Here is a 19,896-nt window from a genome sequence, read left to right on the forward strand (position 1 = left end):
CCCATTGAGCAGCCTGCATTGTTATTGATTAGGTGCTCAGATCATTAGTTCCTGAGTAGAAAGCAGCAGCTGCACTAATGTCACGGGTAGGGCCATTCCCTGTGAGGCCTGATTGCCATTCTGAACCGTTGTTTTAATGCTTTAAACTAGAATGCTCTCTAGTTTATGCTCTCTAGAGAGAGCATTCTAGTTTAAAGCATTAAAACAATGGTTCAGAATGGCAATATATATGCTTTATTTATTTATTTTTATTTTTAATTTATTTTTGGCTGCGTTGGGTCTTCGTTGCTGTGTGCAGGCTTTCTCTAGTTGCAGTGAGCGGGGGCTACTCTTCGTTGTGGTGTGTGGGCTTCTAATTGCAGTGGCTTCTCTTGTTGCGGAGCATGGCCTCTAGGTGCATGGGCTTCAGTAGTTGTGGCTCGTGGGCTCAGTAGTTGTGACTCACGGGCTATAGAGTTCAGTCTCAGTAGTTGTGGCACACGGGCTCAGTTGCTCCACGGCATGTGGGATGTTCCTGAACCAGGGCTCGAACCCGTGTCGCCTGAATTAGCAGGCAGATTCTTAACCTCTGTGCCACCAGGGAAGTCCTAGAATGCTCACTTTAAATAGCCCTGTTATTTCACGCATCATACATGAAACACCCATCAGATCCTCAGAATCAAATTGAATTCAAATCCTATGTTATACAATCAACACCAGATATCGCGAAACACCTACCTACTTAGCCAGGCAGTTGAGGAATCTCCATGTATACCAGCTTGGATGGATTCTCTTCCCTTCCCTTCCTTTCCCCTCCCCTTCCCTTTCCATCTCTTGTCTTTTCTCCTCCCTTCTCTTTTCTATCTCTTTCTCTACCCTAATAATTCCCCTCAAGTTTTAATTCAGTACCTAGATCATTGGTTCTCAAACTTGGTTGCATATTGGAATTAAAATCTAGAGAATTAAAAAAAAAAAAAAAAAAAAAAACTAATGCCTGGGCCCCATTCCCAGAGATTCTGATTTAGTTGATCTTGGGTGTGAGCTGGGCTTTGAGGGTTTTTTAAGGTCCTCAGGTGATTCTAATGTGCAGCCAAATTTGAGAACCAGCGTCTTCAATTACCTTCTAAGTAGTGAGTCCCAGTACAATATTCTAAATGCTATGGCAGGAGAGGCTGGATCTACCTCCAACTCCCTGCCCTGCCTCTCCCTAACATTCCTGGTTTATGGGACAAAGACCTGGGGCCAGTTTATCAGATCTGAACATCACCAGTAGATGCGGTATGTTGTGTAATGTTCTGTATCTTCCAAATAGCACGATCCAATGTGGGCTCAGATATTGTACACCCAGCTTTTAATTTCTCTCCACAACTTCCCTCCTATGGCACCTTCAGCCAATTTTTAATTGCAGCTCTAGCTCCAGTTGTAAGCCATGGGAGAAATAGGGTGAAGGTGGATGGAAATAGCCAAGGGCACACAGGTGCACACAGTGCAAGCACACACACGCATAATCAGTGAATCAGACTTAGAAGTGGAATTCTGCTGGTACAGAAATCCTCTGATAGAGAAGAAGCGGCTGTACTGCTCTATAATGTCTGTTTTTGTGGCACTCGGTTGGAGAATTATGAGAAAAAACCTGTTTTTTTTTGCCCCAAAGCAGGTCTTGCCCAATGAGCTGCATGCTCGGAAGAAACCTGCCCGTCCCCTTCTCCCTCCACCTGGGATCCTTAATTGGCAAGATCTAAACTGTAATGTGCCCAGGCTAGATCCAAGTCTATTAAATGCCATAACTCTCAGGCTCTTTGAAAAGAAAAATTCCATGACCTTCAAGAAAGCAGCTTGGTAATAAGTCTCAAGAACTTGAAATATGTCCAGTTCATATCCTTTCATCCAATGATTTTACTTCCTATCCTAAGGAAATAATCAGAGATGTGGAAAAAGATTTATGTATACAGATCTTCAACAAAGTGTTATTTTCACTGCAAAAATCAGAAGTAACTGTACACTGTCTATAACACAAATTCCATTTAATATATCATGGTATATCAGTATAGACAGGCAATGAAATATACAGATTGTCAAAACACATCTTCAATTTTTTTTTGGGGGGGGCTGAGTTGGGTCTTTGTTGCTGCACACAGGCTTTCTTTGGTTGCAGCGAGCAAAGGTGCTACTCTTTGTTGAGGTGTTCAGGCTTCTCATTGCAGTGGTTTCTCTTGTTGCAGAGCATGGGCCCTAGGCACGTGGTCTTCAGTAGTTGTGGCACGGGCTCAATTGTTGTGGCTCATGGGCTCTAGAGTGCTGGCTCAGTAGTTGTGGTGCACGGGCTTAGTTGTTCTGCGGCATGTGGGATCTTCCCGGACCAGGGATCAAACCTGTGTCCCCTGCATTGGCAGGCGGATTCTTAACCACTGTGCCACCAGGGAACTCCTCAAATATTTATAACCATATGAAAAAATGCTCACAATATAATGCTAAAAGAAAAAAAAATGTATAGGTAAAATGATTAATTTTGCAGTTCAGTCCAGTCGTGGATATACACATCAATTTGTAGAGAAAAGAACCCTGAACATAAATACTAACTTGTCAACAGTGGTTCTCTGGATTGTGTGGTTGTGATTGATTTCTTATATATATTTTTTCTTTTTCTGAGTTTCCCAAGCTTGTATCTATAATCAGGAAAAAAAATTTTTTTTTTTTTTTTTTGTGGTACACGGGCCTCTCACCGCTGTGGCCTCTCCCGTTGCGGAGCACAGGCTCCGGACACGCAGGCTCAGCGGCCATGGCTCACGGGCCCAGCCGCTCCACGGCATGTGGGATCTTCCCAGACCGGGGCACGAACCCGCGTCCCCTGCATCAGCAGGCAGACTCTCAACCACTGCACCACCAGGGAAGCCAAAAAAATTATTTTTTAAATGAAAAGGTTTCATTTCTCATAATGGGAGCCAGCTTCTATCGGAGGCTGATTTCAGAAGTGACCCCATAGTTATCCTCCTTATCACTGCCTGTGTGCACACTGACATTTTCCAAGCCCTTCCTGCTTTTCACTGTCCTGAGTCCCACAGCATCTTTGACATGGGTGAGCCAGGGGAGCATTCCAGCCCCTTTCAGGAGACCAGCCGGGGGCTGGGGTATGCTTGCTGAGCAACCGAAGAGGGTACTTACCAGGTAAGCACCATGTATCATGCTGCTCTTCAGCATTATGAGCTCAGCGGGAGCCTCAGGAATTGGAGAGATCTTGCCTAGACACGCAGGAGTGCACTAGAGGTTCAGTGCACTGAACCACTGAATTCAGTCTAGAGGTGTTCATTAAGGGTGCCAGGTGAAGTTCCCACTCATTCCACGAACACTGTTACAGGTTGTAAGTTGAAGGAGCTGACTGATGGGGCTGAGAAGGCAAGTTTGGGACTAAGGCTTGGGGTTCCGAGAGAAGATAGCTCCACCTTGCTAGGTAGTTGCTTGGTAGGGGGTTTGTAGTCAAGGTCTCACCAAAGGGCACTTCCTCTCTCTCTCTCTCCCTCCCCCCTCACCGTTTCTTCAGATGGAGGTGATTGTTGGGGACTTTGGGATCGTGGTGGTCCCCCGGGACGCAGCCGACACAGACCGAATCATGAATCACTCCTCAATACTCCGCAAATACAAAGTGAGTCCTCCATCTCCCTGCTGGTGTAACAATGTGATGTGGCCCTTCTCTGAGAAGCCTGGGGGCTGGAGAAGTGAGGATGCAAAAGGAGTTTAGTGTGAGAGACTGGCTACCTACTCTCTCTGCTTTGTCCCCAGAACAACATCATGGTGGTAAAGGATGACATCAACCATCCCATGTCTGTCGTCAGCTCAACCAAGAGCAGGTACATTTGACAAACGACCAGAGAGACCTTGGTCAGACTGGCTTACAGGTTCCCATACAACTCTCCTCAGTCCAGGCTGACCGTTAGGTTGGCTGACACCTGCTGCCCCAGTATGCAGCCTTCTTTTTAGAGCTCATTTATTTGTCCCCAGTCATTGACTTTTAAAAGGGGGACAGGCCATTTATTAGTTTTAGCTGGTTTGAAGGGGGAAAAGGAGGTTTTTAGTTTGGACTCTAGTTTGAGGTACGCATGGAATTTGTAACGGTTTAGGTTAAGCTGCCATAACAAAAAGACCTCCAATCGTTAGAGTTTTAAATAAGAGAAATGTTTATATCCCTCTAACTGAAGTCAGAAGAAACTTAATCTCTGTTCTTTTCAATGTGAAGCCTCCCTCTCAGGGTCCACAGCTGCTACAGTGACTGTTCCCTCAGCCAGTGGGAAAGGGCAAGGAGCTTTGTCCTTAAGAAGGTGACCCGAAGTTGCACATATCCCTTCCCCTTCAGCCCCCTGGCTCAGCCTCAGTCATGTGGCCATGCCTAGCCTCCAGGGAGGCTGGGAGTAGACTTTGTAACTTGGCAGCCCTGTGTCCAACTAAATCTTGGGAGGTTGTAGTACTAAGCAGAAGAAAGAATGGATACTAGGGACCAGTTAACAGTCTTCACCACAAGCCCCAAGTGGAAATGTCCAGTGGAATAATAAGATGTGTGGAATATAGAGGTCTGGAAGTGTAATAAAACTGAAAGCCATGAGTACCTAAGTGTAAATTAAAGTTCAGGGCTGTGGCTATGCTCACAGGGAGAGTCAGCAAGAAAAGAAGGCTATGGGGAATACTTAAAACACATTAACATTTAAAAGAAGGCTGAGGAGTAAATTAGAAGTTTGGGATTAACATATACATACTACTATGTATAAAATAGATAATCAACAAGGATCTACTGTATAGCACAAGGAACTATACTAAATATTTTGTAATAGCCTACGAGGGAAAAGAACCTGAAAAAGAATAGATAGATATATATGTACGACTGAATCACTTTATACCTGAAGCTAACACAACATTGTAAATCAACTATACTTCAATTTTTAAAAAGTAACAAAAAAATAAAAGAAGACGAAGGAGCAGTCAGAAACCACCAGCATTGGTGGCCCTGGAAAAATAGCAGCAGAGGGTACAAAGATGGAGAGACCTGTCAGTTGTCATCTGCGTCGCATGTTTCAGAGAAATCAAATGAGCCCAGGATTTTAAAAGGTCTACTGGACTTCTTCCCTGGAAGGTGATTATGTAGACACTTGAAATAGTAGCATCAACTGCGAGGTGAGAGCAGAAACCCAGAGACAACAACCACTGAGGGGAAAGGGGAAGGTTGTGGTTCCAGCCATGGCTGCACAGTAGAATTACTGTGAGAACTTACACAGCACAAATTCCCGTGTCCCACTGAGTCCCACTGAATCAGAATTTCTAGGTGTTGGGCCTGGCTATCTGCTTCCTGGGTGATTCTTGTGAAGCTGGGACTGGCATTTGGAAACCACAGGTATAGACCACTTTTTCAAGAAGGCTCCCTGTAAACTGTGCAGGGAGGTACTTGGGGACCTAGCTTGCTGGAAGGTCAGGACACTATGCATTGAAAAGGCACTGAGCCAGCCTCTGGGGAGATCTCACAGTGCACAGCACAGATGCCTTTTAGAATCTAGATATCCAGAGGAGTATATGAGTTCTTACAAATAGCTCCTTGGGGCCTGACATTCCCAAGACCATAGTGTGCATAGAAAATGGGGAGCAGCCAGACCAAGGCTGGAGCAAAACCGTGCGGAAACCAAACTGTATGACCAGACCCCTTCTGTACTTGGTAGTCCACCCGCCCTCCAGGGCTTGTGAGAAGGGCAACTTCTTCTCTATCAGGGCTTCCATAGGAAGGAAAAGAAGGGGTCAATCATAAGGTTCATTTTCATGAGACCATGGTGTAGAGAAATACAAAGAAATGAAATAAGAATAGCTAACACTTCCATTGAAATGCCTACTGTGTGCTTGGGCTTTTCTAAGTGCTTTGTGTAATGACTCATTTAATCATTTTAATAACTGAGATCGGCCCAAATACTACCCCCATTTTATAAATGAGAAAATGGAAGAATAGATGGGCTTAAACAACTTGCCCAAGGTTCCTCAGTTAGGAAGTGGCAGAGTTAGGATGGGGGAGGAATTACGGGGGCAAGAGGGCTTTTCCTGATAGAGATGCCTTGTATTTAGCCTAAGCAAAGACCAGTAATGGGGTGTTGGGTAAACCCTTTCCCTGAAAGGGAATGGGCTGGCCTGTCCTCTGGCCTTGCTTCAGGAAAGGATGTCATCTGATTACTGTCTCTTCTCATCCAGGTTGGCCCTGCAGCATGGGGATGGCCATGTTGTGGATTACCTGTCCCAGCCGGTCATCGACTACATTCTTAAGAGCCAGCTGTACATCAACACCTCGGGCTAGCAGCCCCAGGGCCCTGTACTCCAATCTCCCCTCATCCTCCACCAACACACTGGCCCCTGCAGCCTCTGTCCATCACATTTCTCTCCTGCCTCTCTGTTCCTCCATCTCATCTTGACTGTTGTCCCCACTTGCTGACTCAACCCCCCACAGTGTGGAGGACCTGCAGAGAACCACGGCATACCCCACTCCACAGTCATCTTCGGACAAACTTTCCTCTAGTCTCTGGGTTGGGGGTGGGTGAAGGGGTAGGTGTGGGGGAAGTGCGGTCCTCGGAGATGAGTGGGTGTCCGTCTCCCAGCATGCTCTGGGGAGGCGACTCCGGCCCTCGCCTTCCCAGCATGCCCTTTACCACAAAGGGCTATTTTTCTTTCTTTCTTTCTTTTCTTTCGTTTTTTTATGTTTTGTGTTGTTGCTGTTCACTCCTCAGAGAACTTGGAACCAATCAGTGTCCGTGGTTCTTTATGTTTGTAGTCTTGTTGCATTCCTGTGGTATTCCTTCCGTTTTGATAGGATACCGCAGCCAGCCTCAGCTCTCAGAAGGTGCGTGTGGGCTACACCCGGTGAACGAGGCCAAGCCACCTCCACTTTCCCAACACCCTCACCCACCTACCCACTTTCTCCCCTCTGCTGCCCACACACACCGCAGTCTGGGGTCGAGATTGAGACATTCATGTTCTGAAACCTGGGATGCAAGCCTGGGAATAGTAGGGTTTCTCAGAATGATTTGAGCCCATTTCCCTAGTTTCAGAAGACCACGTTCCTGATGGGCCCGTGATCACACAGAGCCAGTCCCTTCTCCTTTCTTGGTGGCATCTGTGCGGTTACTTATTTGGGCTGTGACTGATGACAGAATATGGGTTGTTCCCTGCCAGCCCGGACATTACCAAGGACCTTCAGATCACCATCAAAGCCCTTGGAGGCCATACTTAACTGCATTCTTGCATTTGAGAAGAATCACGTACGCAAGGCCAAATCCTAATAATACAGTCATTTCTGAAATAAAATATGTTAGGAATTCACTCAACCTTAGAGATCTTTGCTAACTGGAATTACTTATTGGCTGTTTGGCTGGGAAATGGTTCTGTCATAATGTAAGTCCAGGATGACCTAGAAGAAAGCAGTTATTTTCCCTGATGGGAACCGGTGATTCTCACCCACTCTAGCTTGGTAACACAGGCGGCGCTTGAGGTTAGTTCCTTTTTGAGAAGCAGATCCTCAGCCTTGTTCCTGGGTTAGGATTACATCTTGTGCTGAGCCCAGCAGCCACAGTCATCGCCGCCTGGTGGGGGTGGGCTCACAGAACAGAGATCTCGGGGGAGTGTCAAGAGCTGCTAAAGTGTTTCACCCCTTTTCTCCCTAATTTCCCACCTTCCTCTGCTGCCCTGGAAATAGTTTTGACAGACTCTGTTCTAGTTGTTCAGGCCTCGTTCATGACCTGCTTAAAGAACCAAAAGGAAATTAGCGTCCTGTACTCTGTGTCCCTCATCCAGTCTCTGGCTCTTGGGTTTTTGGTTCTTTGAGGAATGGTCCCTGAATGGTAGGATAATTTTTCCAAAATCTAGTACCAACCCTGGCCCAGAAGGGGCCGGGTAGAATCTGACACAAGAAACAATGTTATTCACCACACATTTCACATCTGTAACATCCTTCAATAGCCTCCAGGGAAAGAAACTAAATTCAACAGAAGAGTAGCAAGGTGGGGCGGGGGAGGTGCTGTTCCTCTTGCATTATGGAAATAATCTCCAAAGGACAGAAGTGAGATCCTATTCTTGGGTCTCAGTGTTTGGCTAAGGATCATGGAATCATAAACTGGAAAGATCTTTAGAGATTTGTTGATCCAACCTTTCCTTTAAAGGATGAGGGAGCAGAGATCCACTGGATTAAATGGCTGGTCTAAGGTCACAGAGCAAGTGTAGAGTCTGGCAAAAGGCTAACGTCTCCCTGGCCCCTTAGGTCATCACACCGCATGGTCTCTGATCCTCTGGTTCCCCATGATACTGACCAGATAAGATGTACTTTTCAGCCTTTACCTGGCATCTTTCTCTCAAGTTATGTTTGTCTCAGGTGCTCCCTGTATATGGCCTTGTGTTTGCTAGTCCTGGGGGAGGATGTGATGGTGAGGAAGGCTGTAGCTAAGTTTCCCTTAGAAACCGATAGCTGGAGATGGCAATGGCTTGGAGGAAATCTGAATCCAAGAAAGGATTGCTTTGTGGAAGGCAAAGACCCAGAAAGTGCTCAAGATTACATTAATGCTGGAGAGAGAGTGACAGAAGTGTCTTTGTCTAGGCAAGACAGTTGCAAGCCAGGAAACGAAACAAAGGAAATCAGGGAGCTGGATTCCCTGGGGGAACATGCATTTTCAAGGATATGGAATTTATGGATAGAGTTTATTCTGAAGATCCACGTGAGCAGATCTGAGAAAGACCAGCTGTCTTTTGTCTCTTTGGTCCACTTTCCCTTTGCTGGGCTCTGTGGTCAAGCCCCATTTAGTCCACGACCCATGAGAGGAAACAGGGCTGGCTCTCGGCATTCAGTGGGGGGAGGGGGGGGAGGGGGAGGCAGAAGGCATGCTTGTAGGGAGAATGAGATGAGCTGAGGAAAAGAATGGGAGCATAGAAGATTTCTAGGAATGAAATGGGGCAGATTCTATCTTGGTGAATCATAAGGATCATGTTAAAATAGCTTTCCTTTAATACCAGGAAAAGTGACTCCCCTTTTGGATGGAATTGTCCATTTCCTGCCCTGCCCCATTCTTCACTTGCTAGGGGGAGGTCAGAGCCCCTCTCTCAGTCCAGGGCAGGACACAATGACTGTGACTCAGCCAAGGCCAACACCAGAGAGATGATTCAGAGTTTGAAGTAGTGCCCCAGGTGCCAGCAAGATGACCTCGAGACCCCAACTTCCACTCAGGTCTTGCTCCTTGCCAAAAAGGCCAACCTAAAGGCTCAGAGATTGTGAGAAGATCATGGGCTAGAAAGATTGTGTCAGAGGAGTCTGGAGCCTCATTTCCTGCCTACCAATAAAAATGTCCCTCCCACTTTTATGAAAGTGGCTGATATGTAAGAACAGGCAGGAGGGAAACCCTTTGTGTCAATGACTCTCTTCTCAAGGAATGGCCCTTTGCGGGCAGGGGTCTGTGCTGCTAGCTGGTACCTCATTTGCCACCCCCCTTCCCTAACCCCAGGCAGCCTCTGGGGCCTTCTTGCTTTCACTTTCCTTGAATGTACATGGGAACAGGGGAGGAAAGTCTCTTACTGAAGTGCCTGAAACCCAGAACTAGAGCTTCTAGAGACGCTGTTCTTCCTGTCCCGGCTTGGCCAACCTTCCCGCAACGTTCCCTAGTCTCATGCTTCAGCTTCTCAGAAAGAATAAAAGAACATGATGTTCTAATTAAATTGAAAGCAAGACTCCATAACCAAACTACAGCAAAAGGCAGAGAATTACAGGGAGAAATGACTTGTATTTTAATAGCCCCAATCTATTCCCCCAAACAGACTCTCTGTCTCTCTCTAGAGGACTAAGAGAGGGAAGCATGTTATATTTTATTCATCAGAAGAGTAATGCAAAAATAAATCAGTAGAATATGAAAAGCTCAGGATCTCTCCCAAGGCTACGGCAGGAAAGCGGGCAGGTGAGATGGGAAGGATGGAAACAGGGATCGATTTTGTAGTTCATCCAATTTGGAGACCTTAGGAACAGCATCGTGGTAAAGATGATGAATGTGCTCTGTCCACTTCATTTGGTCTGCGCCTTCCTATAGCTGCCCAGTAAACGCAATTCTTCACGTAGTTTCTTTGTTGTGTATGTTTGGAATGTCCTATTAGCCTGTAACAGTCAGTTAGGAATGAGTTACACTCTTTCCCTCCGCCTTCAGTCTAGGTCTGTGGCCCAGACCTCAGCTTGATCCAAGCAGTCTCAAGGATTGGCATGGGGAGGGGGAAGCTTTTTTGAATCACTTTTTGGTCCCTGAATCTGCCATTTTGAGAATAAGATTTGCTTTGGAAATCAACACATTAATAAAAACTACATTCAAGTTGCAACACCATCTCACAGTGAAATATTTTGAGTAAAGTTTTGTTGCTAGAATAGTCACAGACAAAAGTTTTATCAGCAAAATGTTTCAATTACATGAATAAATAAGATGATGCTACTAGTCTCGTGTCTTGGCCTAGAATCTTCTCTGTGATTTGCAGAATTAACCACTTTTTCTTCACAGTCTTACTTGACATAAGCCAACGGTTGTTAAGCATGCTCTTAGAGCAGGAGATTCTCTGCCTGGTTTAGCTGATGCAGCATGTGTAATATGAAAGTATATACAACCACACCCATAAGCAGGGAAGAATAATTAGCAAATTTGTCAATTGTGCCTAAGTTTTCTCAGTTTTTTAAAAAAATCAAATCTTAGGTTCTACCTAATCTGCGTAGTCTGGTATTGGTTAGCTTTGGATCCTTAATGAAATTAGTGCTTTGTGACTTAAAAATGTATTTGTGAAAATTAAAAACTTGGATAACTTGATTCTTGACATAAAAGATCTTAAGTAAGACAGAAATTGTTAAACTCACAATTGGTTTTGTTTGGTAAAGTAAACAAGCAAAAACTGAATAAGTTAATTGTTCAATCCTGCTGTGACTATTAGTTTGTATTTAATTTTTAGTCGTGACATACATTATGCATGGGTTTAGGTGTAAATAGTGATAGTCCTTAGCTAATATCAGTCATGATTCAGTAGGTCAGATAACAATTCCCCATTTAGCCACCTCATTTAAGGCTTAGCTACTTGTTTGTCAGATGAGTTGTGTGGGGTTTTTTAAAATTAGTTTGGTTCTTAGTATCTTTTTTTGTTTAAGACTGAGATTAGTCAGCTTTGTGTGTATCCATGTGGGTTTGTTGGCATATCACGATGGTGCTTGATATGCCTTATAAATTGATGGCTTGTATTTATGTTTGCTATTTTACTCACAAAGCTAAACACTTTTTTCCTTCTCTCCTGAGACTACATAATGATGTGCTCTTGTTTAAAATTGGGTATAAACACTGGTTTATTTTGCTTACTTATACTAACTTATAAAATATATACACTACCTATGAATTAACATACATGTACATAGCACATTTTTTCCCTTATGACCCATAAGTAAGCTTCAGATCTTGGAATTTCCTAGAAAGTTCCATGTAGCCCATAGTATAAGGAAAGCAGAGAAAAAAAAAATCTAATCTCTGCTTTCCAGGTGGGAAAATTTAACCACAGCAAGAATCCACAACATTCCCATGACCATATAAAACATTAAAAAAAGAAAGATAAACATATTCCTGGTCCTTGAGACTTGTTCCAAACATTGAACATTGCTGAGTATCATCTCACCCTTTTGTTCAGCCTCCCAAGAGTACTGAAAAAAAAGAATCACATCCTGGGATCAGATCAAAAATACATCTGCTAAAGAAATTAAAGATGATACAAACAGATGGAGAGAAATACCATGTTCTTGGATTGGAAGAATCAACAGTGTGAAAATGACTATACTACCCAAAGCAGCCTACAGATTCAATGCAATCTCTATCAAACCACCAATGGCATTTTTCACAGAACTAGAACAAAAAATTGCACAATTTGTATGGAAACACAAAAGACCCAGAATAGCCAAAGCAATCTTAAGAAAAATGGAGCTGGAGGAATCAGGCTCCCAGACTTCAGACTATACTACAAAGCTACAGTAATCAAGACAGTATGGTACTGGCACAAAAGGAGAAATATAGATCAATGGAACAGGATAGAAGGTCCAGAGATAAACCCATACACGTATTGTCACCTTATCTTTGATAAAGATGGCAAGAGTATACAATGGAGAAAAGACAGCCTCTTCAATAAATGGTGCTGGGAAAACTGGAGAGCTACATGTAAAAGAATGAAATTAGAACACTTCCTAATACCATTCACAAAAACAAACTCAAAATGGATTAAAGACCTAAATGTAAGGCCAGACACCATAAAACTCTTAGAGGAAAACGTAGGAAGAGCACTCTTTGACATAAATCACAGCAAGATCCTTTTTGACCCACCTCCTAGAGAAATGGAAGTAAAACAAAAACTAACAAATGCAACCTAATGAAAGTTAAAACCTTTTGCACAGCAAAGGAAACCATAGACAAGACGAAAAGACAACCCTCAGAATGGGAGAAAATATTTGCAAACGAAGCAACTGACAAAGGATTAATCTCCAAATTATACAAGCAGCTCATTCTGCTCAATATCAAAAAAACAAGCAACCCAATCCAAAAATGAGCAGAAGACCTAAATAGACATTTCTCCAAAGAAGATATACAGATTGCCCACAAACACATGGAAAGATGCTCGACATCACTAATCATTAGAGAAATGCAAATCAAAACTACAATGAGGCATCACCTCACACCAGTCAGAATAGGCATCATCAAAAAATCAACAAACAAAATGAATGCTGGAGAGTGTGTGGAGAAAAGGGAACCCCCTTGCACTGTTGGTGGGAATGTAAATTGATACAGCCACTATGGAGAACAGTATGGAAGTTCCTTAAAAAACTACAAATAGAACTACCATATGACCCAGCAATCCCACTACTGGGCCTATACCCTGAGAAAACCATAATTCAAAAAGGGACATGTACCACAATGTTCATTGCAGCACTATTTACAATAGCCAGGACGTGGAAGCAACCTAAGTGTCCATCGACAGATGAATGGATAAAGAAGATGTGGCACATATATACAATGGAATATTACTCAGCCATAAAAAGAAACGAAATTGAGTTATTTGTAGCGAGGTGGATGGACCTAGAGACTGTCATACAGAGTGAAGTAAGTCAGAAAGGGAAGAACAAATACCGTATGCTAACACATATGTATGGAATCTAAAAAAAAAAAAGGTTCTGATGAACCTAGGGGCAGGACAGGAATAAAGACATAGACAGAGAATGGACTTGAGGACACGGGGAGGGGGATGGGTAAGTTGGGAAGAAGTGAGAGAGTAACACTGACATATATACACTACCAAATGTAAAATCGATAGCTAGTGGGAAGCAGCTGCATAGCACAGGGAGATCAGCTCTGTGCTTTGCGACCACATAGAGGTGTGGGATAAGGAGGGTGGGAGGGAGACGCAAGAGGGAGGGCATATGGGGATATACGTATATGTATAGCTGATTCACTTTGTTATATACAGCAGAAAATAACACACCATTGTAAAGCAATTATACTCCAATAAAGATGTTAAAAAAAGAAAAGAAAAGAAAAGAAATACATCTGCTAAGGTGTTACAGTCTATGGGCAGTTTCATTTCTATCCACCTCTCCAAACAGAAATCCCCATGAGCCAAAGTAGATGATGATATGTGTGATAGCTTACCAGTGGCACAGTTAATCAGACAACTCTCAGACGAGAAGCACAAGAGAGTTGCCACTACAAATCATAAACACTGATAAGAAATAGGAAGGAAAGTACCCTTAACTTGGCATGGTCAGCTCAGGACTGGTAACAGAGTCTAAGTCCTGGATAGGCTATTTCTAAGTCACATGCCCCTTCTTTCTTCTTAGGGACAGTCTGCCACATCCTCAGAAATGAGGGAGTCATTATTATACTAAGAGAGTCACATGAGTCACTTTTCCACTCCCCATCCCTAGTCGGGGGTCATTTCCTGTTTGTCAGGGAAGACATTTTTATGACTTCCTTAACAGTCTATCCCACTGAGGAATCCTTTTATGATTACATGCATCTTGGTTATTAACTAATGGGATCCCCCACCAAGTTCTCTAGAGTCGCTACTACCTAATCCTACACTTGGCAGCGACAGATAGCCAGTCACTCATGATGCATGCTCCCCTTTCACAGTATAGAATTGTCAGAGAAGTGGCTTCCTGCCAAGGGACTATTTCCTAGACCCCTTGCCAGTAAGATGTGGTCATAATACTACTGGGTTCTGGACCACAGAATGTGAGAGAAAGTGATGTGCAGCCCCTCCCAGGCCTGGCCCACAAAGACCTTCCATGTGTCTCCGTCTTCCATGTCTTTTTTCCCCTCCACCCCCTGGAATGGAGGTGGTGCAGAGGGCAACCTGAGAAGTCACATGGCGGTAGGGCCTCTGGAAATGACTATGTGGAGGGCTACTGTGCCACCTTTCTCCACATCCAGTACGCCATGAGGGCAAGAAGGAAGTCTGTCGTGAGGACGTTATGCATATTTTTAGGTCTGTGTGAGATAGTAGTCGTTAACGTAAGCGAATTTGTAGCCTATGTGATTGTGTATTCCAAGACAGGATTAAAAATGCACTTTCAGAGATGGTAAAGCATAGTGATCAGATCGGTCAGAATTTGGGGGGGGGGTCAGTGTAGGCAGAAGCAGAACCCTTTCCTCAGCCACTTGGGCAGATAGCCAATTCAGGATCTTCATTTATTAAATTTTAGTTTATTAAAAACAGGATAACGTACCCCAAACTATTGATTTTACCTTTATTTTAGAGCTGATGCAAACAAAGACAAAAATATTATCACCCCCACCCTGCTCAGGTTGTTCCAGAAATAAATCCTCCTTTTTGCTTAGAAGACAGCACCAGTTAAATCTCATAAAGTGTGTGCATGGTTGGAAAGGGCAAAACAAGATGCTCAGAAAAAGGAAGTAGCGATGTTAATTCTAGGGCTCGTTGCTGTCTCTGAAGCATTCTTTGTTTTGATTGCTTTGGTACCTACACCTTAAGCTTAGAGTTGAACAAATCAGAAACCGGCCACGGGCATCTAAGAATTGTTCTTTATTTAAAAACGTGTCCATGAAAAGCCAAGGAAGTACAGAGGTGAAGCAGCACCAAAGCCTTCTGAGCTGAGGCTGGAAGTGCTTCTGGTTTTTCCAGAAATTCCCACTGGTGTTATGGCTCAACAATGTGTTGCAATCAGTGGAGGAAAGGGGGCAGAGTGACAGCTGAAATGCAAAGAAGTGTACACAACCCAGAGCCATTTCAGCTATTTACCGAAACCCAAGTGCCCCCATGGGATGTCTTGCAACACATGTTCTGTTGAGAAAAAGAGGTTGCAAACCACGGGGTTATTGCAGTAAACACCACTTGTGATGAACAGGATTTGTAGGTTTAACTTTTTTTCAAGGTTTGTCTTCCTCACTAGTCAACCAACTCTATGAGGACAGACTATGACACGGCTGTACCCCAGCCCCTGGCACACAATCGGTACAATAGGTGTATGTTGGAAGGATGGACGGATGGAAGGATGGACTCTACCCAGCTCAAGTGTAAGTAGGAACGTCGTCCGGTATCAGAAGAGAGAACACACAGAGGCATATAATTTTTAGTGTTTGAAAAATGGCATTGAATTAGGACTAATAAATCTTGGATAATTGCACCTCTTTCAGTGCCCAAGCTACATTTTTACATCACTTTGAAACCCCAAAGTAAATACTTTCCCAATGTTTGCTTGGCTGGCAGGAAATGCTTTAATAAAAACGTCGCCTCTAAGTTGCCTGCCATCATCAGGGGAGAGGAGGGCACTTCCAGGCCCAGAAGAAGTCGAAGGTGGCAGGGTACCAATGCTCCAAAGGCGCCAGCCTTACAGCTCCTCACTCCGTCACTGCTCACTTCTTCCAGCTTGAAAGTGGAGTATGTGTGTATGGACTGGGTGATAAGTGGGAGGAACTTTGATCCACAAAAACACATCGGACACCATGAGGCAATAGTATTTTACTGACCACAGCATGACTGGGATTCACTCTCTGTTCTGACGTTAGGAAGAATTTTAGGTGTGGGCAAAGTCAAAAAATTTTCCCCTTGGTCACATTACACAAAGGATAAGCTGTCTACAACCCAGCAGCACTTGTCCATACTCCAGGACTCGGTTTATGACTACTCTGAGACAAACACCTGCCTGTGCAGTTTGTCCTTCCATCCAGTCTACCCTTTGGGGTCCAGGCCCTCGATGAGTCTCACACCCAGTGCCATTTGCCTCATTACCCTGAATCAGGAAGCAAAGAGCATCACACTGATACAATAAGACATTTATCTGGCCAGGGTCTCAAGGACGGGACCAGGTTCCGTTGACCTGAGCGCACTCATTCAACATGTTCAAATGTCCCCATCCCACCCCACCCACAGGAGATGGCTCCTGCGCCTGAGGTCTCTATCCCAAGAACCTCAGTTGAGAAATCACGAAGGCAGCTTCAGTGTTGCTCGAGAGCCTGCGTATTGTAGCAGCCTGGGGGCAGGTTGTCCCTAATGTTCTCCAGGTTCTTCACATCAGCCAGAATCCCATCTATGCTCATCTCCAGCGAACGGAGGTAGCCCCTCTGACAGCTCGCCCTCTCTTCCAGCTTTGACATCAACGGCCGCAGCTGACTGTTGATCTGGGCCTTGGCTCGGAAAAGCTTCTGCTCCAGTAAGATCAGCCTCTCTTCATCCATACTTCCAGGCTGGTCTATTTTAGGAAACGAGAAAGGAGTTAACAGAGGAAAAAGCTGTGGTTACATCTCCTTGAACATATGAAGGCCCTTCTGTAACTTTAACTAATTTCCGTTTTCACCTGCCCAGAGCAAATAGTATGCTGTGCATTTGAAAGGCTTATTTTAAATTAGAAATAATCTAGAAGAAATTCTGGGAGCACGAGCCTCATTATTGGGTTTTGAACAGCCCAGTTTAAGCCTCTGGACTCTTTAGTTCAGCAAGATGAAGCTTGGATTTCTGTTTTCATGCTAGAGGCAACAGCTCCTGCTCTGAAAAGATGAAGGCTGAAGGTCACAGGGACTGAATACTGCTCAAGGTGTCTGCCCAACACAGCTCATTCCTAACATCAGAATCAACTCCAAATTCTGCTTTCTGAACCACCCTTAGGAAATCTCTTGCTGTTTTCTATTAGAAGACCTTTAGAAACTGGCTGGGCCTTGGGGTTTAGAAAGGCCAAGGTGTGCTTTGCTATTTGAGGGATGAATTCCAGCTGTTATGAAATGATGTAAGACTTCATTCTGGCCTGAAACAGTGGGAATCTGGCTTGATATTAGTTTATTTCCAATATGAAATGTGGTCACATTTGTTCAGGTATGTTTCACCCATAAACAATCTAACACTAATGTCAGCATGAAGGGCACCTGGCCAGACCCAATTAGTTTGAAAAGGTCTGAGTGGTCCTTAGTCAATTCAAACTCAAGGTCAGGTGCAGTGATAGCATTTGACTGCAGAAGTTTATCACAACTAGAGAGATTAAACTGTTATTGCTCCAGGACTCAGGAGAGGAAACAGAGTAGAAACAGCACTACAACAAAAATGTTGATCCAGTGGATCAGTCCTTCACCTGCGGACAGGGGAGAATTCCAAAATTCAGGGTTCTACAACACGCAGGGAAAGTGAAGCAAGCTTGGGGACAAAATGTCCATGGGGAGGCAGCATGAGCTTCTCAAAAACAGCAGGAACACTGGAGACAGAGACCTCGGTTAGAATCCTACCTCCACAACTTACTATGTGATCGGTGGGACAGTATTAAACTCCCTGAGCTTCTGTTTACTCCTTTGTGAAATAAAATAATAAAACTAATAAAACTTGGGGCTTCCCTAGTGATGCAGTGGTTAAGAATCCTCCTGTCAATGCAGGGGGCACAGGTTCGATCCCTGGTTCAGGAAGATCCCACATGCCGTGGAGCAACTAAGCCCATGCGCCACAACTACTGAGCCTGCGCTCTACAGCCCACGAGCCACAACTACTGAGCCCGTGCGCCACAACTACTGAGCCCACGCACCTAGAGCCCGTGCTCTACAACAAGAGAAGCCACCGCAGTGAGAAGCCTGAGCACCACAATGAAGATCAGCCCCCGCTCGCCACAACTAGAGAAAGCCCATGCGCAGCAACAAAGACCCAATGCAGCCAAAAATAAAGTAAAATAAATAAATTTTAAAAATAATAATAATAGGGGCTTCCCTGGTGGCGCAGTGGTTGGGAGTCCGCCTCCCGATGCAGGGGACGCGGGTTCGTGCCCCGGTCCGGGAGGATCCCACATGCCGCGGAGCGGCTGGGCCTGTGGGCCATGGCCACTGAGCCTGCGTGTCCGGAGTCTGTGCTCAGCAACGGGAGGGGCCACGGCAGTGAGAGGCCCGCGTACCGCAAAAACAAACAAACAAATGAACAAACAAAAAATAATAATAGTAATAAAACTTACTTTATAGGACCTTTAAAAGACTAAAATGATCTTCCACCACGAAAAACCTGGCACAGTGCCTGTCACACAGTAAATGTTTGACAGTTCCCATCCAGCCTCTCTCCCCACGCTCTCACTTTCTCTTTAAAGGCCCTGTTAGTTTCATCGCCTTTTTCAGAACACTGAGCAAAATCACTAAACTCTCCACTGGGGAGGGTTTATTTATTTATTTATTTATTACCCTTAGTGGGTCTTTTACTCTTTGGGGCTCATTGGATCACAAAACAAACCTGTCAGGATAACAACACAGACAATATTGGTCTCTCGGGGTGATGATGACACTCCACAGAAAAATCCGGTTTTAAAGAGGTTCTCCTGAGGGGATGTGGGAACAGATGTATATGTATGGCTGATTCACTTTGTTGTAAAGCAGAGACTAATAAAAAAAAAAAAAGAAGAAAATAAAGAGGTTCTCCTGAGGGGATGTGGGAACAGATGTATATGTATGACTGATTCACTTTGTTGTAAAGCAGAGACTAATAAAAAAAAAAAAGAAGAAAATAAAGAGGTTCTCCTGAATGTTGCTGGAATCTCTGACTGAATCCCTAGGTCCATACATGCTGCAGTCCAGGCTCAATGAGACAGGCCAATACGTGTTTGACATCAGTTCTACCCAGGCCCATAATTTTTTTTTTTTTTTTTTTTGCGGTACGCGGGCCTCTCACTGCTGTGGCTTCTCCCGTTGTGGAGCACAGGCTCCGGACGCGCAGGCTCAGCGGCCATGGCTCACGGGCCCAGCCGCTCCGCGGCATGTGGGATCTTCCGGGACCGGGGCACGAACCCGTGTCCCCTGCATCGGCAGGCGGACTCCCAACCACTGCGCCACCAGGGAAGCCCAAGCCCATGATTTTACTTTATGTGGGTTTTCTTTTCGATGGGATTCTGTGGGGAAACCTGAGCTGCTGCCACATGGCGCCATCAAATCTAGTTTATCCTAAAAGTTTGCAGTATCTCGTGGACCTACCACCTTGACATTTCTTTCGGGTCATCTACCTGGCAGCTCAAGTTTCCACAACCCATTACAGCAAGGTGTAACTGTGGCTGGGAGGGACAAGCAGCAGACTTGGCGGGTGATTTTTGACCTCACAGACTGGGAGGATCTTCCCCCTCACCACTCCTACTTCCTCAGAACTCTGTGACTTCCCTTCAGTTCTTTCAACTGTCTCCTGAACGACCTCATCCTGCCTCTTGTCTAACCCACCTTCATACTCTCCTCCACTCAGCTGCCCCAGTGATCTTTCCAAAATATACAGCAACAATGTCATCCCTCTGCTTGACACTGTCTACTAAGTTCTCAGGATCAAGGTCAGAATCCTTAGCAGGACTGTCAAACTGTCCAGTATTCTTTTTCACTGTGAAGCTCGAATCCTGCCTCCACAATTTACTGTGTGTTC

The 19,896-nt window shown here is 44.7% G+C and overlaps 2 protein-coding genes across 2 annotated transcripts in view; one reads left to right on the forward strand and one right to left on the reverse strand.

The window, feature by feature from the left end:
- The window catches only part of NMNAT2 (nicotinamide nucleotide adenylyltransferase 2), a 209,472-nt gene extending 202,914 nt beyond the window's left edge, over positions 1-6,558 (forward strand). Inside the window, exons 12-14 of the mRNA XM_060091160.1 lie at positions 3,518-3,619; positions 3,757-3,824; positions 6,193-6,558. Coding sequence (XP_059947143.1) covers positions 3,518-3,619; positions 3,757-3,824; positions 6,193-6,295 — 273 coding nt within the window. The 3' untranslated portion in view covers positions 6,296-6,558. The remainder of the gene's footprint in view (positions 1-3,517; positions 3,620-3,756; positions 3,825-6,192) is intronic.
- Positions 6,559-16,474: 9,916 nt separating this feature from the next.
- Positions 16,475-19,896, reverse strand: part of LAMC2 (laminin subunit gamma 2) — a 60,708-nt gene continuing 57,286 nt past the window's right edge. Inside the window, exon 24 of the mRNA XM_060088517.1 lies at positions 16,475-16,735. Within this exon, the coding sequence (XP_059944500.1) occupies positions 16,482-16,735 (254 nt within the window). The 3' untranslated portion in view covers positions 16,475-16,481. The remainder of the gene's footprint in view (positions 16,736-19,896) is intronic.

This window comes from Mesoplodon densirostris, chromosome 2 (assembly GCF_025265405.1).
Source record: "Mesoplodon densirostris isolate mMesDen1 chromosome 2, mMesDen1 primary haplotype, whole genome shotgun sequence".
NCBI classification, from domain to species: Eukaryota; Metazoa; Chordata; class Mammalia; order Artiodactyla; family Ziphiidae; genus Mesoplodon; species Mesoplodon densirostris.